This window comes from Octopus bimaculoides, chromosome Z (assembly GCF_046866305.1).
Source record: "Octopus bimaculoides isolate indiv1 chromosome Z, ASM4686630v1, whole genome shotgun sequence".
NCBI classification, from domain to species: Eukaryota; Metazoa; Mollusca; class Cephalopoda; order Octopoda; family Octopodidae; genus Octopus; species Octopus bimaculoides.
The window spans coordinates 4,831,389-4,853,927 of NC_142944.1; the positions used below are offsets into that span (position 1 = coordinate 4,831,389).

The 22,539-nt window shown below is 36.0% G+C and overlaps 1 protein-coding gene across 1 annotated transcript in view; it reads right to left on the minus strand.

The window, feature by feature from the left end:
* Positions 1-22,539, minus strand: part of LOC106870460 (sodium/mannose cotransporter SLC5A10) — a 94,471-nt gene that overhangs the window by 17,926 nt on the left and 54,006 nt on the right. The window contains exons 7-9 of the mRNA XM_014916561.3: positions 14,526-14,606; positions 7,310-7,548; positions 4,311-4,446 (exon numbers count right to left, since the gene is read on the minus strand). Coding sequence (XP_014772047.1) covers positions 4,311-4,446; positions 7,310-7,548; positions 14,526-14,606 — 456 coding nt within the window. The remainder of the gene's footprint in view (positions 1-4,310; positions 4,447-7,309; positions 7,549-14,525; positions 14,607-22,539) is intronic.

The following is a 22,539-nucleotide window of genomic DNA, read 5'->3' on the forward strand; positions in this document are numbered from 1 at the left end:
TGTTTAATGATGTGTTTGGTGAGAAGAGATGAGATAGGTGTATCAAGAGGTATGCAACTGGCAAGTTCAGAGCAGAAGAAACTATTGTAACTGTGGTAGAAAAGGCAAAAAAAATTTTTTTAATGAAAAGGTTACTGTGACTCAACAACAAAGATTCATTCACCAACACACAGCCAAAGGAAATTTTTGGACAGAACCTAGGAATTGTGTATAGCAGCAGCAATGTCCTATATATGTTTTCAAAACTCCTTCAAAGTAGATCCTAATGCTTTTGAGAGCATTAGCAACTTATCAAATCTGAAGGATTTCCTGGGGTTTGGATATAGTATAAGGGATCCTATGATAGATCATTTGAGAGTTTAAATTGTAGGTAGGACGTGATGCAAGAGTATTTCTTTGGTATATGTGGTGACTGTGTCTTGTGAAGGGGACAGAGGCTAAACGTTTATGATCCCAGTGTAGGTTTGTGATGTTTAGATAGTATACAATGATGCCTGTATATAACATGAAGAGTGATACTGTTATTTCGCAATACTATACAGCGGCTGTGTGAGCATCTCATCCTCGTCACCACTGTTATATCTCAAGCTACTGCTATCTAGCACCTTAGGATGATCTCTACTCAACCGCTACATAACTGCTACTCGACTGCCACTCAACACACCTACCACGGCCAGACTACCTCTATTTATATGTCTTGGGAGATCCTACTTCTTCGCCTGGGGGCATCGACACAACAGATACTATGCACATCAGACTGTGTTTAGTAAGATAAGACAAATGGTCGTAAATGTACAAAAAAGAAAAGAACAACAGACTACTGGTTTTGCAAGGCAATATAAAAAATAACATCAATCCAGTTACTTTATTGAGTTACTGGTTGGCAAAGGAAGATATATGGAGAATAGTAAGATTAGGGAGAAGAAAAACTTGGAAGGAGTTTTGTTGAGTACATGTACAGTGAAAGTAAATTAAGTTCTTGCAGAAAGAGAAAAAACTGAGGAGTTTAGTGAGGAAAGCTGCTAATTCTAGAGTATACTAATTCAGAATCAATATCATGACCAATCACTTTGTTGGATTAGACTGATCAAAAGAAGAAATTTTAGAAAGCTTTGCTGTATGTGTGCAGTGTAAGATTGGGTGTAAAATGGATCGCAAACTCATTGGGCTTTATCTGAAACAGTGCTAATTATTTTGATAAGGAACTGAGCAAGCAGTTAGGGAGTAGAAGACTGAATTGCAATCTGGAAAATGAGGAGTTGTAGCTTTCAGAACATATAATGTACAGAAGACATCTTTTGCTATTCTGATAATTATCTTAATTGTTTGGTAATTATGATGGGAGGTGAATACTTCTTCCGGGTGTTATAGGTAATGCTGGGTAGGGCTATGGGTGTTGATGTTTGAGGAATATAGAGGAACATCCTTTACACATCAAACCTTGGAAATTTCTTAGTTTTTGTCAGTTACTTTCATGAATTGGCTCACCTCACTCCTTCTTTATTTTAAATAAAGAATGTTGTTAATTGATATAAAAAAAAATAAATGTAACAAGCATTGTCTGAATCATTATTATGATAAGCTTTCAGCCAAATGTTCATATTTTCATAGAGGCATCATCCAAAAGAGGAATAGCTCACTGCTTTTTGCGGTATTCTGTTAGCTTGCACAATTAAGATAAAACATTTATGAGTAAAATATATCAGTTTTAAATTTTGGTACAATGCCAGAGTAAGAATAAAATCTATTGTGAACAAAATATGTTAAAGGATAAACATTTCTGTGCAAAAGATGAGATGTTTCTCATCTTTTTATTATCATTCTGTTAGACTAAGCTCCAGCACAATCAAAATGCTTCTAAAAGCATCAGGTTTTATCCATCCCAGCATAACTGCAGGGGAAATAATGGTTTTCAGAATATTAATTGATGCTATAACCATGCATAAAGTGTAAAATGAAGCTTAAGAACAGGTGGTCAATGATGTGACGATACTGCTTGTGATGGTGATGATGATGATGATGAGGAGGAGGACAACAACGATGATGACGACAACAACGATGATGACGACGACGATGACGACAAGGATGGATGATGATAATGATGATGACGATAATGATGATGACGATAATGATGATGATGATAATGATGAGGATGATGATGATGATGTTGATGATGATGATGATGATGATGATGATGGATGGTGGTGGTGGTGGTGGTGGTGATGATGATGATGACGACGATGACGACGACGACGATGATGGATGATGATGAATGGTGGTGATGGTGATGATGATGATTGTTTCTAATGTAAGCACAATCTCAGAAAATTTCGAAGTGAAGGCTTAGCCAATTAAATCAGCTCCAGTACTCCTCTGGTGTTTTTATTTACTCTGGAAGTATGAAAGGCAAAGTTCACTTTGGCATGATTTGAATTCAGAATGTAAAGAACCAGGAGAACAGCAATTATTTTAATACAGTTTTATATTTAAGAGATGAGGAATTATGTACATTATTTACATTCGACGGATATTTGTCCTCATCTTGTTTGTTGTTAACACAACGTTTCGGCTGATATACCCACATAAATAATGTGGTTTTTTTATACTTTTTCTATTTTTCAAAATTAAGATAAACTTCTCTTTTAATCTAAAATATACACTCCTTCATTTTCTACAATCTGGTAGGCTTACAAGTCCCCTCTTCCAAAATCCACTTGTCCATGATGAAAAATACTCCTCCAGTACTATTTTGCCCTCGTCTACAGAATTCATATTCTTTCTGTCCAAATCACTTTGAAGACTGGAATAAATGATAATCAGATGGGGCAATGTCTGGCGAATATGGTGGGGGAGGCATTATTTCCCATTCAAACTGCTCCAGTCTTTAGAATGTCATCCTTGCTGTATGTGGCTGAGCATTATCCTGTTGGAAGAACCCCTTTTGTCTTGAAACCACAGATGGTGGTTTTTCTTTAAGCTGTTCACAGTAGATCTCCTTTGTTATTGTTTGGTTTGAGTTTAAAAGTTCAAAGCAGACTAAACCTTTTATATTCCACCAAACAGATGGCGACACGTTATGTGGGTGAAGACCTTCTTTAGCTTGGGGTGCCAGTGTTTCTCTGTTCCCTACCCACTGTCTTTGGCACTTGAGATTTTTATAAAGAACCCATTTCTCATCACCAGTCACTATTCAGTGCAAAAAAGGTTCATTTGTGATATGTGACAGCAAAGAAGAGCACACATTCACACTCTGCTCACAATTAGACTCGGAAAGTTTGTGAGGAACCCATTGACTCAAATTGATGAGTTTTCCAATGGCACACAGGTGTCAATGACCAAATCTGAACTTCTCTGCTAGTTCCTCAATGGTTACGATGGGATTTTGTTCCACCAGGGTTTGCAGGATGTCTTCATAGAGCTCTACAGATCTTCCAGGGGAATGTATGAAAGAGTACAGGAATGACTTTTGATTTCTTGTAACTTTTCAGAAGAGTACTAAGCTACCATGGCAAGATCAAATCCCCACATAAAAGAAAATTTCAAACAGATCCTGTCAAAGTGTCCAACCCATACCAGTGGGGAACATAGACATTAAATGCTCCTCCCACTCCTCTCCTCTCTCTTCCTCTCTCTCTTGCTTTTTCACTCTCTTCTACTTTCTCTCTTTCTCTTTCTCTTTCTCTTGTTCTTCTCTCCTCTACAGCAACACACCTGTTTCTGTCCTCATTCTTGATCACTCACTCTCTCTCTCTCTCTCTCTTCCTCTGGGTAACCATGTACCTCCTCTACAGCAAGATACCTGTTTGTTTCTGTCCCTCTGTCACACTCCAACCTCTCATCATCTGACACAAGATCACCCTCCTCCAATGACCCATCCCTTCTCAAAGATTCCTTGTCTTGCAAATTACTTGGTGTCTTACAAGATATTCGCCAGTGCTGGTGCCATGTAAAAAGCATCTGGTCCTCACTGTGAAGTGGTTGGCATTTGGAAGGGCATCCAGCTGTGAAAACCATGCTAAAACAGACACTGAAGCCTGGTGCAGTTTTCTGCCCAGCCAGCTCCTGTCAAACCATCCAACTCAAGCCATGATGATGATGATGATGAGGAGGAGGAGGAGGAGGAGGAGGAGGAGGAGGAGGAGGACGACGACGACGACGACGACGACGACGACGACGACGACGACGACGACGACGACGACGACGATGACGACGATGACAATGATGACGACAACGATGATGATGATGATGATGATGATGATGCTAATGCTGATGATGATGATGAAAAAACATTGTGACCAAGAATGGCTTACTTGGGAAGAGAATCCTTGCAATCATTCCTGGAAAGACAATTAGCCACAAAGGAAGAAATTTGAGGTATCCAGCTAATATGGCACCACCTTTGGAATGAGTCATATTTTTGGCTGCAAGTGAGCGCTGGACAATTACCTAGCAACACAAGAAAGGGTAACAAAATAAGCAAATGAACATACTGATGTATAGGTGTGTGAATGTGTGTGTATACATGTATGCACGTATATATATATATATATATATATATATATATATATATATATATATATATATATATATATATATATATATATATATATATACATGTATATATAGTCACGTATGTATGTATATATATATATATTCTTTTATTCTTTTACTTGTTTCAGTCATTTGACTGTGGCTATGCTGGAGCACCACCTTTAGTCAAGCAAATCAACCCCAGGACTTATTCTTTGTAAGCCTAGTACTTATTCTATTGGTCTCTTTAAACACACCAACATCTGTTGTCAAGCGATGGTGGGGGAACAAACAGACACACAAATACACACACACACACACATACACAACAGGCTTCTTTCAGTTTCCATCTACCAAATCCATTCATTAGGCTTTGGTCAACTTGAGGCTATAGTAGAAGACACTTGTCCAAGGTGCCATGCAGTGGGACTGAACCCAGAACCATGTGGTTGGGAAGCAGGCTACTTATCACACAGCTACTCCTGCACCTATGCACAGAAATTCCATAAAGTGCACCCAGTGTAAACTTTGAACACATAAGAGTGCAGCGGTATTACTGGGTCTTGGTCACTAGTCTGAGAGGCTCAAAGTTCAAAGATCAAGCTTCACCACTTCATCCCATGTCTTTCTGGGTTTACCTCTACCACAAGTTTCCTCCACAGTTAGAGATCAACACTTCTTTGCACAGCTGTCCTCGTCCAAACACATCACATGTCCATACCAGTGCAGTCATCTCCCTTGCACACCACACATTTGAGTGAATCTCTGCAAATAGATTTTATTTCCTTTTCTAGTCATCGTACCATTTCCTAGCCCATGCCGACAAGGTAATCAACCAAACATAAAGTCATTGATGATGTTGAAGTTGATGGTGATAGATAATTTCATTCATTCTGTTTTTGGTGAACCAATTATCTTTGCAGTTAAACTTCTCAGCTACTCCATTAACCAGGAGCTCTCAACATAAGAATTGTACAAGTAATGTTTGAACTCATGGTTACATGTTAATCAGCACCTCACCATTACAATTATAGTGATTAATCTTGTGAAAATACGTGGCTTAGTGGTTAGAGTGTTGCACTCATGATCGTAGGATTGTAGTTTCAATTCTTGAACCAGGTAACGCATTGTGTTCTTGAGCAAAACACTTCATTTCATGTTGCTCCAATCAAGTCAGCAGGCAGAAAGGAATAATTCAGAAGGAAATGTATGTACCATGGAAACTAGGAAACTGGGCCTATGAGTCTATATAACTTGCAAAGGGCCCTTTAACTGTTTAATAGGGATTAATACATTTATTAAATATGCCTGTACAGCTATAGTTAACCAATAGAGAACAATATACACAGACATCTCAAAAGTTAATAGGCATCACTCATTATACAGTTTTATCTGTGTGGACACTACTTGGTACCACTTCAAACTAGTTAATGCATTATGCACAAGGCATACAAGGGGATGCTGGGAAGTTCCTGGCTTTAAGGGTATTGCAAAAGGCTTGGTTGGAAGTTCAACCGTCCAAGATCTTTTACAGGGCTTAGAAAAACTGAAGGACTACTGCAATATTATATTAATCTGAGAGGGGAATATGTTGAGTAAAATCATGATTAACTGATCCTCCTCTATTTTCTTTTACCCAAATCCAGGAACTTTCTAGCATCGCCTTGTATCTACTAAATACTTGATTAGAAATGAATCTTCCAAAAAATGATGTGTCTATTTACTTTTGAGATGTCTGTGTATGTGAAAAACTATATATCGACTGTGTAATTTCAGTCTAACCCTAAACTCAGCAACTCTATATTCAACAATAATTTAGATTGTGCCCTTACCAATAATTTTTCAAATAAAATGTATCTAGGGTTACATTATCAATATGTTCTTTTTTTTCCATAAGCTGGTCAGAGTGATTATTGACAATTTTTCTTGATGTTTCTGTAGCAATTGTAGTTTTTTTCCACATGAGTATTTCCTCAATAGTTCTGGTGACAAGTTACTAGACTGCCAACCACCCTGTTCCTTTTACATCTGAACTTCAGTGGCATATAGTGGTTATTGTATTGGGTGTACTGCCACTCCCCCAATGCCACCAAATTTCAGGCAGGGTTATAACAAAAGTTTTCCATTAAGATTTGTGTTTAAATTAACGAGTAAGGTGTTTGTATTTATAATGAATTTGCCATTTTCGATGGGTGGAAAGTGCATACCTAGCACCCCTGGAATATACACCCTTCCTGAGCTTATGACTGATAACTTAGCCTCACCTGGGGAAACAAAGGTGACTATGCTCAAAACTGGAGTGATTGGAGATACCATGCTGTCCAATATACAGGCAAACTATACTGGAGGATCTAAGACTAAGATTAAGGTGCAATTTGATGTTTGGGCTGCTATTTCTAATAGATAGAGAAACCATGTGAAGACTCTCTCGTTGTCTTATCAAAGACTATGGATGTTGTTCTTTAGCTCTAGATCAGTCCTGATTGAGAAACTAACATGTTCCGGCTGTGACTAATCTGTTCTTTTGTATATCTGGGTCCAAAGCAATCTTTTATTATGGTAAGGTGTGATAAGAGGAAGATTTATTTGCATATTTTACCAGATTAAGTCGGAGTATAGAGGCTCCCTCAATAGTCATAATGTTTGACTTAATATGAAAAATATTTTAGGGAGACTACTATGATGACAGGGTTAATTAATGTTAATCCAATTATGTTAGAAATAGATTATTTGTACAACTGAGAGATAGACATGTTAAGAAAATAAAAGAAAAAATTACTTGGTCAGTGCACCAGTACCAAACTGCAGACACTGTAAGACCAAACATCACTCCAGGCCAAGGAAGATTTGGATCATCGTATGCCCTGAGCAAACTCATTGCATTTTTTGGTGGAATGCCACATTCAGCATATTTATGCATTGGAGAAGTGGTGTTGAATAAATAATCTCTGGTTGTGTTGGACCAAGATTGGAAGTATCTGTCCACTAATTGCTCATAACCACCAACTTCTATAAAACCTATAAAGAAGAGAATAAAAGAATGGTTTCACTTAACTTGAAGATAAAAGGTGGAGTGTAAGAATTGAGCTTATTGGTAGTTAATAGTAAATATTATTTTGATTGCTACTTGTAACTATTTTGCTGTAATTTTGCATTTGTGGAAAAAAAAGGAAACAAAAAGAGCAAACAAAAAGAAAATTGAGTATATACTATACATACATATACATACATGCATACATGTAAACATACATACAAATATATATATATATATATATATATATATATATATATATATATAATGATAATAATAATAATAATAATAATATTAGGGATAAAATCCAAAATTATAGGTAAAAACTCAATTAAAATCAATTTATTAAAAATTAAAATTAAATTAAGCTTCACAGTATAAAATATATTAATATTTTAATCGATTTAAATTTCTTTCTATTTGAAAATTGGTTATGAAACACGTGTAGTCATTTTATTATCTTGATCTTATGATATTTACTTTGTATTATATTATACTTATTTATTGTACTTTTAATTATAAATTTTTTCTATATGTGACAGTGGATTTTCATTGATGAGTTCATAGACCTTGGTTTTTTCCCCCTAATACTATATATATATATATATATATATATATAAATTTAATGAATGGAATGAAACGCATATTATAACTGCATACTTTTATTCTGACATATGTTTCGAAGAATTACAATTTATGCGATCCATAGGAATCGGCGATGTTAAAAATGTAAACTTCTCCTCAGGGAAATGTATGGAACCCAGCTTAAACATAAGACATTATAACCGAATATGAGAACTATAGTTGTAGAAGGTTATAATGTAATTCATTTGAAAAAACCGTTGGAGATTAGAATGCTACCAGATAGTGCGTTGGACAAGAAAGGAAGAAAAGAAGAAAAGAAAAAAGGAAAGGAAAAAAAAAAGAAAACTCAGAGTGTAGAGTTGGGAGAAGATAGGATGATATAAATCCGATAAAAAATTGGAGAGGAATGTTATGTAATAAAAAGGGATCATAAATGGGGTTAATCTTGTGTTTCTACAAAAATACTGAGATGAATGTATATAATCATTTATACTTATGTTTATGCGCATATATACACAAACAAACACACATATACTCGAATAAATACATATATGCATACATATATACACACCTACGTACAAACCCACACACAGACACATACACACATACACACACACACACACACACACACACACACACACACACACACACACACATATATATATATATATATAAAATACATACACATATATATATATATACACATATACACACATCCATACCCATATATACATATATACATACATATACACACACTTATACATATATATATATATATACAGGAATTCGTACGAGTCTCTTTCCTAAACGGAACTATTTCTGATACACGCTGAATTGAAATTCATTAGGGCAAGAGGTTTTGAATTTACTGGCCGATAAATTTCTTAACGTCTTCTTCACGTGGTATTGATGTTCACATGGTCAAAATTAACGTGAGTTATTTAGACATTAACAAATTTATTAGAATATTTAGCTGAAGATCAGAATAGAGTATTATGTACTCTTAACTGTGAAACAATTGTACTAAATTAACTAAAAGGCAAGTGTTTTTTACTCTTCTCTATTGTTTTTTGTTCTGTGTGTATCAAAAATATCGCTATCAATCTGGAGTAATAATTTGTAGTTTTGAAATCAGTAGTTCTTTGACTGCTATTTCTGAATTCTCAGTATGTTGGAGAAGCAGGTTACTGTCAATCCCTATATATTTATGATTATATATATATATATATATATAATTAAGGTGCAGAAAAGGCATACTCTGAATGAATAAGGTAATGTAATCCGATGATAGAAAGAATTCTGCGAATGAGATACTACAAAGTCGAACAGAAGGACAAGCGATTTTTTTCCTCTGTCATCCTTTTCTCTTGGACTTTTCTCTTTCTCCTGTTTCTGAAGAAGAGCTTTGCTTGAAACATAAAACACCCTTACATACATACACACATACATACATACATACATACATACATACATACATACATACATATATATACATATATATATATATATATATATATATATATATATATATATATATATATATATATGTGTATATATATATATATATATATATGTATATGTATATATATATATATATATATTAAAAGTAATGGTAAGACAACAAAAGAATGAACGAGACCTCAATATAATGTAAATAGAGGAATTTATCTGTAATATATATATATGTATATATGTTATAATAAATAGTGGATTTTCATCGATGAGTTCATGAACCTTGGTTCTTTTCCCTAAAACTATATATATATATGAATTTTATACTGTGAAACTTAATTTAATTTTAATTTTTAATAAATTGAATTTAATTGAGTTTTTACCTGTAAATTTGGATTTTTATCCCTAATATTATATATATATACATATATATACACACATACATACAGATATATATATATATACATATATATATATATATATATATATATATATATATATATATATATATATATATATATATATATATGTATGTATATATATATATACACATACATACGGATATATATATATATATATATATATATATATATATATATATATATATATATATATATATATATATATATATATATATATATGTATATATATATATATATATTAAAAGTAATGGTAAGACAACAAAAGAATGAACGAGACCTCGATATAATGTAAATAGAGGAATTTATCTGTAATATGTGACAATTATTCGGTTGTCATAATAAGACTCTGAGTTTTGGATGTTGGAGTAGTTTTCTGCCTTGACATCTGAAACTCAGAATCTTATTATGACAACTGAATAATTGCCACATATTATATTACAGATATAATTTCTCCAAAGGTCTCAATCTCCTGTCATTGCCTCTGTGAGGCCCAACATTTGAAGGTCATGCTTCACCACCTCATACCATGTCTTCCTGGGTCTACCTCTTCTACAGGTTCCTTCCACAGTTAGGGTGTGGCACTTCCTCACACAGCTATCCTCATCCATGCATAACACACAACCATACCAGTGCAGTTGTCTCTCTTGCACATCACATCTGATGCTTCTTATGCCCAACTTTTCTCTCAGGGCACTTACACTGCGTCGTGTGTGCACACTAACATTAAACATTCAGCAGATCATACTAGCTTCATTTCTTTCAAGCCTGCGCATGTCCTCAGCAGTTATGGCCCATGTTCCACTGCCATGTAGCATGGCAGTTCACACACATGCATCATACAGTTTACCTTTCATCCTGAGTGAGAGACCCTTAGTTGCCAGCAGAGGTAGGAGCTCCCTGAACTTTGCCCTGGCTATTCTTATTCTAGCTGCTACACTCTCAGAGCATCCAACCGACTACAGACTTGGTTGTCTAGATAGCAGAAGCTATTAGCTACTTCTAGTTTTTCCCTCATGGCATGTGATGGAATCTGTTTTCTGTACATCTTCAGTGTTTATTGCCCCTGTGCATCTGCCATACACAAAAACTGTCTTCCCAGTTAATCTTCCTTTGATATTGCAGTACCTTTTATGTGACCATAGCTTACACTGGGTACATCGTATGGGGACTGCAGAAAAAATGATAATCAGATGGGGCAATGTCTGGTGAATATGGTGAGTGGGTTATCATTTCCCCATACAAACTGCTCCAGTTTTTGGAATGTCACCCTCGCTGTATGTGGCTCATCATTATCCTGATGGAAGATCACCTTTCGTCTTGAAACCAAAGATGTCATTTTTTTTCTAGTGCTGGTGTCGATAAATGGTTGAATGGCCAAATCCAAGCTTCTCTGCTAGTTCCTCAACAATTATGATAGAATTTTGTTCCACCAGGGTCTGCAGGACCTCCTTGTCGAGCTCTACAGATCTTCCAGGCTTGTCTTCTAGGCTGTAGTTTCCGGCTTGGAATTTCTGGAATCACCGTTGACACTGGCTTACACTTGTCCGATCCCCATATACTGTATCAATATTCTTCGCACTTTCAATTGTGTTTTGCCTTTATTGAACTCATAAAGCAAAATATGCCAAATTTGCTCCTTTGCCACTTTCATTATAGCTTTGAAAAAATAACTGTTAAAATCGAACTGAACTCTTGAAAACTTTCACTAAGAATAAGTACAAAGAAAAATTACTACCTGCTTTTGTAGCAAGTCGGTGCAGGTAGTTGATCCCATCCCACTCTGACTTTTAGTTCATGCAATTGAAAAAAACGCACTATTTATGGGATGACCCAGTATATATAAATGTATATGTATGTATATATATATATATATACATATATATATATATATATATATATATATATATATATATATATATATATATATATATATATATATATTATAAAATCTGTTAATTAATCATATATTAATTAATATCGATTAATTATCAGGAGGCCAGCACATCTAAAGAATCAAAGAGATTCAAAAATATTATCTGCAATCGCAGGGGATTAAGGTACAATTTAAAAAATAACGTCGACCACTAACGTGGACAATTAATGCGCTAGAAATAGATCACATCTTGTGTCTATTAAGACCTTAATAGACACAAGATGTGTCTATTTCTAGCGCATTAATTGTCCACGTTAGTGGTCGACGTTATTTTTTTTAATATATATATATATATATATATATCAGTTGAATAAAGTTAAATCAGGGTATGGTTTTTACATTTTTTTATTATTGTATTTTAAAAAAGAATTTTTTTACAATGTTGAAGTGTGTTAAACATAAAAAAATATATTTTGTAATGTTCATAAAGTTCAATTAATGCTTTCATACATTCGTAGTAATCATCAGATTTCAAAATGTATTTAACCAACAGTAGAGTTCTTGACAACTATAATAAAACAACTGACTTCTTCCTTTTTGTACCTCTTAGAAGGCTCCAAAAAGCTGAATTTTTAGAATATGATTTTGACCAATCTGCATGCAACTTAAACATTACAGTTTGCTGGGCACACTGATATTACTGATATAGATCCTGCCTTTATTTTGATCAATTAGCTTGCAGTTTACATGTAATGATTTTATGAGTAAGCAAACTCAGTTGGGTTCAGTCGTTTTTATTTCAATTGGTGGGAGAATTCTGTAATTTGTTTATATTCGTATGTTAAAGACATTTTTTAATCAACATTATTAACTGGTTGTTATATTATTGTTCTTATTTCCGTTCAGAACAGGTTTGAACATTTTAATAAAACTTTTTTCTTTTATCTTTCTTCCAACCTCACATTTGTCATGCAGTTTACTTTATCTGCTCTCTTCTCTCTCTCTCTCTCTCTCTCTCTCTCTCTCTCTCTCTCTCTCTCTCTCTCTCTCCAGCTGGGTAACCTTGTACCTCCTCTACAGCAAGACACCTGTTTCTGTCTCTCTGTCCTACAATAACTTTTAATTAATAACGAGTTGCACGAAATAACAAATTGCGGTTTAAAATCATATTATTATAAAAATCTCCTGGTGTGTGCTTATACAAATTAGTTGTTACAGGCAAAACGGGAACGTGATACTCTGAGTAACAGTTTTTGAGATATTTTTGCTGCTTTTTAATAAAGCATATTACTCTACCTCTGGTATTTGAGTACTATTTTTTCCACCTTGTTTCGCATTTAACTGCTTACTCAGGTATATATATATATATATATATATATATATATATATATATATATATATATATATGTATATATATATATATATATATATATATATATATATATATATATATATATATATATATATGTATGTATGTATGTATGTATGTATATATATATATAGCAATAGCTTATCTGGATATTATATTTAAGAGACATCCTGATTTGCATTTAGTACATTTGTCAGCTTAGTAATAAATTAAATAATATATTTTTATATTAATGACTTGTAGGGATACTGTATTTTATTTTTGCAACCATAATATACTTATAAAGTATATTAAACGTTTTTATAAGTCAACACCATGTTCTACTGTGTTAGCAGTGCTATCACATCCCTTCTTAAGGTTATCTCTACAGATTATCTATAGAAATTATAGGCAGCAATAATTTTGTTACAATGTTCCATATCGGAGATGTTTACATCAGACATCTTGCAAATTTAACGTCATAACAGAATCAGTGCTGGCTATAAGTTCTATAAAAATTCTGTAGAGATGAACTTAGCAAGAGATATTTTTATATGATGTATAGCAGAATTCTGAATATCTGAAATAAGCTTAATGGCTCTCTAAAACTATATTCATTGTTTGTTGGTTCAGTTAAATTACTAAGTGAAACACTTGACCGTTTCAATAGGTGTCTCAGAATTGGTTAACTAGGTGATTTACTAAGTACTGTACTTAATGTAGCTAAATGATCTTTTTTCCATACAAAAACCTAAAAATATGATTATGTGTGTGTGTGTGTGTGTGTGTGTGTGAGAGAGAGAGAGAGAGAGAAACCTAACCCTGGAGTTGCAATCCACATTATATATAAAAATACTTCTTTGTTTGTGGACACCTTCCCGTTCTCAAACCACATTCCTCAAATGGTTTTACTTTATTATACTGAGCACATTCATAAAAGTTCAACAATAAAATTTTTCAATTAAGAAAGCATTATCATATTATGAAAATAGAAATTACGGAGATGTACTTGCATAGCAAGTGACCTGATCTGAGATCGTGTGCTGGAACGAAAACAATTGCAGCGTGGAAGGTGTTTATAAGCCATTTAAGAAACACACAAAAACCGTTAGATTCACTTCAACATTTAAATCTAATTTGCCAAAATATCTTGGCAAATTAAATTTAAATGTCGAAGTGAATCTAACGGTTTTTGTGTGTTTCTTAAATGGCTTATAAACACCTTCCACGTTGAAAATAGAAATATTAGCTTAATATATGTAAGAAGGTTGTGAAATAACTTACTCATAATCATCAAGATAAAGGCACCAATGATCATGATGAATGTCTGCACAAAATCTGTCCAGATTACAGCAGTTAGCCCACCTGTAGAAATGAATAGAGTAGAAGAAAATTTGAATGAGATTACACACACACATATATGCATACACACACACACACACACACGCACGCACACGCACACGCACGCACACACACACACACACGTGTATAAAGGCTCAATCACAGATGTGCAGTTAAGAAGTTTGTAACAAAATGGTTTGGATCATTGCAGCTTGAGTTCCATGTCACCATGATCTTCAAGCAGCAACTGTTACCACTTGGTTTTGGTGGTATATTTTCATTGTGTTTTTTCTTTTTTTTCTTCTTCCCACCTCCCTCCATTTATCTCTCTCTCTCTCTTCCTCTACCATCCCCTCTATGCTCTGAACTCCGTTTCTTGTGAGTATACCCTGACATTTTACCACCATCTCTCTCCTGCTCTCTCTCTCTCTCCCTTGCTCTTCCCTCTGTCTGGGTAGCCATGTATCTCCTCTACAACAGCATACCTGTTTCTGCCTTCATTCTTGATCCCCCTCCTCTCTCTCTCTCTCTCTCTCTCTCCTTCTCTTCCCTCTGATTGGGTAACCAAGTATCTCCTTTACATCAGCACACCTGTTTCAGTCCTCTTTCTTGTGCCTCTCTCTGTGTTTCTCTCCCTCTCTTTTTCTTCCCTCTTTCTCTCTCTCTCTCTCTCTCTCTGGCCAAGTAACGATGTACCTCCTCTATAACAAGACACCTGCTTCTGCCCCTCTACTTCTCTGTCACACTCTAACACAAATCCCCACTTCTCCAATACCCCTTTCCTTCTCAAAATTCCTAGTCTTGCAAGTTATTTGGTGACCCTGCCAGTGCTGATGTCACGTTAAAAGCACTCAGTCCACATTGTGATGTGGTTGACATTTGGAATGACATCCAGCTGTAAAGACCATGCCAAAACTGACCTCGACTGTACTGTTACCATGTAAAACGCACTGAGTCCACTCTGCAGGGTGGTTGGTATGAGGAAGGGCATCCAGCCATAAAAACTATGCTAAAACGGACACAGTAGCCTGGGGTAGTCTTCTAACTGGCAAGCTCTTATCAATCCATCCGACCCATGCCAGCATGGAAGAGGGACGTTAAATGATGATGATGATAATGATGATGATGATGTGTGTTGTTAGTTTGCTTATTAGTTCTAGATTTAATTGACCCTTATGAAACCAACCCACCTGAGACTGTTCCTATTTCTTTGAAACAAAATAAAAGTGTTCTAAAATAAAACCCTCCATCAAAATTTCATGTTTATTCATGTTCCTAACACAAGATTAATAATTTTATATCCTGCCACATGTTGGATATATATTTAAATTATGCAGTGGAGGTTTAATCAATGTGTTCACACGACATACTTCATGAGACTACAAAATGCTCAATTTTTTTTATTGGCCACTGAGGACCCAACACAGAGGGACAGCACAAGGACAGACAACACAAAGTGGTGACATAAAACATAAACGAATGAATGAAATGAATTATATAATTAACGAGGATGGAATGGCCTTGCTTAGAATTTTTTTTAGCCATACATTCTTTCTAGAAATTTTTTTTTGTTTGACCCTTTTTTGTTTCACTATACACTGTAACCTTTTATGTCCAATTTTTCCACAATCAAAACATTTACAATTTTTAAAAGGACAGTTACTTTTGTTAAGACTGTGTGATGCAATGAGAATAGCTCTTTAGTGCATCTCACGGTCGATACAATAAATATGAATTGAATGGTACATGTAAGTTCCAGTGGGAAGAGACACAACCGTGTACAATGATTAAGAGAAAATTTATTGATATAATAACATGTATGTCTGTGTGCACATCATGTGTACAGAACAATAGACAGGCCATCATGAGAACAAATGTATGTATGCATGTAAGCATAGGTGTATGTGTGTGTTAAGAACATATAACAATGGCAATAAAGGAGACAGTGAAAGAGTCTATAGCCATTGAAGTGAGAAATAAGTTCATATACACAAGGAAGAGAATACCAGTTCATAGTAAATTGTACACAGTAGTTGAAATATTGTATAAAGAAGTTGCGGCCATGATGCTGAGCCGTTTGCAGGTACATGTATGTGAAGTCATGGCTGTGATGCTGCTGCCTGGGTCACTTGGTACAGGAGTTCTTGCAGGTTGTATATTTGCTGTTGATCCATGGTCAAGTAATTCACAAACAGAGAAGTGTTGGAACCTGGGACAATTGCTTGCTGAGCTGTGTATGTAGAGAGATGATGCTGACGACATTAAGAAGATGATGGTGGTGACAAAGATGGAGGTTACTGTAATGCTGTTGGACGAAATTGGTAAGTCTCAATGTGGCTGCTGTGGTGTTGTTGTCATTGGAACTGGCTGTGTCTGTATGGTCAGTGGCTAGACCTAAAATGGTCTGAAACCGAAAGACCTTGAAAGGAGGAGAAAGTGAGTTTTTATAAGGAACTGTAGGTTCAAACAGGGTTGTGAACAGGTTGTCCCACGTGATCTTAGTTATATGCGGCAGTTGGTGCAATCAAGTAAGAGACAAATTGTGCCAATACCAGCCAAACAGAGTAGTAGACACAACGGGATACAAATGGTGGCCAAAAGCTAGCTGTTATCCGCTACACTTTTGAAATGTAAACCTCCACAACCATAGCATGGATTTGGCCTAGACATTCATTTTTCTTTTTTCTTATCCATTTCAGGACAATACACATGTGTCTGAGAGCAATTTTTTTTTCAGTTTTATCCATGTCATGTCTTAAATTTATAATTGCCTGGCATTCTTCAGCCACTGCCTGTAGAGTTAATTTTTGCTCCTGTTCTAATTTTGTGAATGTACAGGAATGTATTTCAGCATCTTTTTTGCTGTTCAACCTTGAACAAAAATTAGACATTTGAACAAATTCATAGTTAATTCATTTAGTTTGAATTTTCACACTCTCTGTTAATAACCCCATCATAGGTGAAGAAATCTTCATCTTTTTTAACTAAATTTAAACATTGCCAATGAGTATTGAACAGGGAACTTCTTTCACTGAAAATTCTCAATAACAAACTGCTTGATCAAAACAAATATCACCTGGTTTCTTTGGCAGAATATAGTTACAGTATTTTTCGAGTTTGGCAGGGGGATAACTTTCTTAAAAGTAGTCACACCGTCTTCTCATCATTCCAATTTTTACATTCTTCTTTGAAGATTTCTTTGTATCTTTGAAAATATGAAGGAAAAGTAGTACCTTCTTCTGGGTTATAAATAAATTCTCCAATTGAATTTGCTATGTTGTCTGATGAGAACGAACCTGAAGTGTTTTCAGACCTCAGTATTACTTGTTGAGACACGCAAGTACTAACTCTATAGAAAACTCAATGAGAAAATTATTCATGTTGAAAAACTCTCCAACAACTTCCCCTGCTATAATTAAAAACCCTGTCAAAAGTTAGCAGCAGAAGAATCTATTGGCAGACAGTGTGGTTGCGCTGCACTCTACTATAACAATGCACAAGAGAGGAATGACTTTGCTAATAAGTAAGTGCATAAGGAGCATCCATCAGACCCTGACCCAAACACAAAGGGACTGAGAGAGAGAACGATAATCTGGTTTAATCCTCTCTTTAATCTAGAGGTTTCCTCTAATATTGTTAAGAGATTCTTGACGTTAATTAGAATAAATTACCTGAGAAATAAATATCATAATGTGAAGGTTAGCTACTGACACTTAGATATTATTACTTCCAGCATTGCATGTTACAACAGATGCAAATATTCACCCACACAGTCTTTACTCCACACTCCAGCTGGTAACCCCCAAAATTCTAACAAGTGCCTCTTGAGAGTATCCTGCCTCTCAAAGTTGTGGTCCATAGAGCTATAATTACACTATCTTATGACATATGAGAAATTTCACAGACATGAGAGCCAATGACTTAAGTGAAGAAAATTCAACACATGCATTCCTTCATATGTAGGGACAGGGAAAATTCCACCTTCTTGTCTTGCTTTCTCTGAAAACTCCAGGACCATAAAAACAACTTTCCCAACATCACATGTCACATCCATGTCACGGTGCCTTCTTACTCACCTCGAGATCATAATTGCCTACTCTTTATTTCCTTTATAGAGTATAAGGATAATTGCATCTTTCTAGTCGTTGGGAACAGCACCATCCCAGCAGACTACACTAGTAAGCTCATGAAGATTCTGTGTGATACCACAACTGCCAAAGCATAAGACCTCAGTGAAAATTCCGTTTTTACCAGATGCTTTACCCAGATTCAACTTACAACCCCTTCTATTGAAGATGCTTCCCCACGTAAAATATTCAGCAAACTTGATTGTCCAGATCACAATTAAACAATTTCATTGGAGCCTGGTGCAGCCTTCTGGCTTGCCAGTCCTCAGTCAAATCGTCCAACCCATGCTAGCATGGAAAGCAGACGTTAAACGATGATGATGATGATTATGGTGGAGGCTTGGGTCAATATCCGTGGTGGTGTGGTCAGATCCATTTTGTAGAGAATGCTGTCAATCAAAGTGACATTCCTTACCTCAACTCCTTTTTCCTTGTATTTTACTGTTATTTTCATTTATGCTTTTATTATGGATTGCTCTTTTGGGACACTTGTAACAAACTTCTGGTCATCTCTTCAACCTGCATTGATTTACTGCCAATTCGAAAGTGTTTCAAACTCTTATTCTTTACCTCCTTTATGTGGATGATTGCAACTTAGTTACTCATTCAGGTGAAAATATGCAAATTCTCTTAGATCCTATTTCTCCATTTTGCAAGGCATTTAGATACAGCATTGACAAAGTTGTTGTAATGTTCCATTCTGTGCAGGAAACTTATATGTGGAACCATCTACCTTAGTTTAAGGTAGAGTACTGAAAGTGGAAGACAAATTTGTCTACCTGAGTAGCACACGCAGCCATTCTTGTTGCTTGGATGATGACATATTTTTAAGGCAACTGATTCCTTAAAGGCTTTTGAGTCTTGTGTCTGGTCCTGACATGACATCACAAGATGATCATAAGTTGCTGTGTAATGTACATACGTGCCAACATCTTTCCTTTATTGATGTGAGACATGGACCCTTTACAGGTATCATGTATGGGTCCTTGAATGCTTCCATCAGAGATGTCTGAAATATTCTGAATGTTGACTGGTCTTTGTAGACTTCAGACACAGAGGCATTGAGGAGAGCTGATATCCTGAGTATTGCGGTGACGGTGCACAAACACTGTTTAAATTGGACACCTTAATCAGAAGAATGATTGAAGGATCCCTAAGCAGATGTTGTAGGGTAAACTAGTTAATAGAAAGTGCCTCCATCAGAAACCAAGACCACGATTTAAAGAATGAATAAAGTCTTTGTTGAAAGCATGGAAAAGCAATGCTTGTCATTACCAGCAATGGAAGAATCAAATAAAGGAAGGAGAGGATATCTTCAAAATCAGAAAATGAATTTTTCATGCAGGATTTAAGTGAACAGCTTTAAAACATAATATCAGTGGGTAAACCTTGGTCTGCGATAATGGGCTCATTAGTCACCAGTAGAGCTACAAGTGTACAGTATTAATTTGTCTGAGTGCACAGACGCCATCATTCATACATACAAATACATACATACATATATATATGTATATATATATTTTTATATATATTTATTTGGGCCTCACTGACTCGATGACAGCGATAACAAGTGACTGAGACCTTTGGAGATAAGCTGTGCTTGAGAAGATACGGCAAGCCAAGTGAGACCATAACTGTGGCCTATGCCAGTGCAGCATAACTGGCCCCTTTAAAAGTACCTTTCAATCATTGGGCAATAAACTGTGATTGTGAAGACCTGTTGAGGCAAGTGAAATAGTTGTCATGGCCGATGACAGTACTGCCAAATTGGCACCCATGCTGGTGTCATGTTAAAAGCACCATGTGAGCATGGTCGTTGCCAGTGCTGCCTGACTGACTCCTCATGCCAGTGGCACATAAAAAGCACCATTCGAGCATGGTTGATGCCAGTGCCAGCTGACTGGCTCCCATGCTGGTGGCATGTAAAAGGCACCCTTCAAGCATGGCCAATACCAGTACCGCCTGGCTGGCCCTCATGCTGGTGGCACATAAAAAGCATCCACTACACTCTCGGAGTGGTTGGTGTTAAGAAGGACATCCAGCTGTAGAAACTTTGCCAGATCAGATTGGAGCCTGGTGCAGCCTTCTGGCTTGCCAGCTCTCAGTCAAGTCGTCCAACCCATGCTAGCATGGAAAGCAGACGTTAAATGATGACGATGATGATGATACATATATATATATAAATTTATATATAAATTTATATATACATATATACATATATGGCAGAAGATCTGCCTGGGGTTAAACTAGTAGTAACATGGAACAGCCACTCTGATGTGATGAGTAACTTTACTTATATATATATATATATATATATATATATATATATATATATATATATATATATATATATAATTAAATTAAACAATAGGGTAAAAAATTGGATATTAATTAATATCAATTTAATACCAGGGAACAAGCACATTAAAAGAATCAGGGAAATTCAGAAAAATATCTGAGATCTCAAAGGATTATTGTATATGTATATATGAAAATATATATAAAGGAAGCCACGAGGTGGACTGCTAATGTGCTAGAAGATCACATGTCATGTGTCAACACATGACATGTGATCTTCTTCTAGCACATTAGCAGTCCACCTAGTAGCCTCAAAGAGAGTCTGCCGTATGTCGACCCAACAGAGGGACCAGCTATCCGAGCTGACAGTACCATGGTAGATAAAGCAATTAAGAGTATGAAGACAGGGAAAGCCCCCGGCCCATCAGGAATCACTGCAGAGATGCTCAAAATATCTGGCAGTGTCGGCTATAGCCTAGTCACCCGTATTACGAACCAGATGATACACGAAGGAGTCATACCCAATGACTGGTGTAGCAGCACCATAGTCAACTGCTACAAAGGCAAAGGTGACGCTTTAGATACAAATAATTACAGAGGCATCAAGCTGTTAGATCAGGTAATGAAAGTTACAGAGAGTGTCATAGCCCAACTAATTAGGGAGCGAATCAATTTAGATGAGATACAGTTTGGGTTCGTGCCAGGTAAAAGCACCACCGATGCCATATTTCTAGTAAGACAGCTGCAGGAGAAATACCTAGCCAAGGATAAACCTCTGTACCTGGCTTTCGTTGACATGGAGAAAGCCTTTGACAGGGTCCCCAATCCCTTATCTAGTGGTCAATGAGGAAACTTGGGATAGAAGAATGGTTAGTGAGAGCTGTGCAAGCCATGTACAGAGATGCTGTCAGTAAGGTGAGGGTTGGAAATGAGTACAGTAATGAATTCCGGGTAGAGGTAGGGGTCCACCAAGGTTCCGACCTCAGCCCCCTCCAATTTATCATAGTCCTCCAGGCGACCACAGAGGAATTCAAGACAGGTTGCTCCTGGGAGCTCCTCTATGCTGATGACCTTGCACTAATTGCTGAGTCACTATCAGAACTAGAAGAGAAGTTTCAGGTGTGGAAGCAAGGACTAGAATTGAAGGGCCTTAGAGTCAACCTAACTAAAACCAAAATCCTAATAAGTAGGAAGGCAGATAAAACACAAACCCCTTCAGGTAGATGGCCCTACTCAGTATGTAGAAAAGGAGTAGGTAGTAACTCTACAAGATGTATCCAGTGCAAGCTATGGACACATAAGAGGTGCAGCAATATCAAAGGCAGGTTAACTAGGAAGTTAGTTTTTGTATGTGGCAGATGTTCAGGTGCAATAGACACTGTAAACAAACAGAAAACAACTTCAGTCTCATTCCAGGGAGAAAAACTAGAGGTAGTTGATAGCTTCTGCTATCTGGGTGACCAAGTTAGTAGTGGGGGTGGGTGCGCTGAAAGTGTAGCTGCTAGAATAAGAATAGCCTGGGCAAGGTTCAG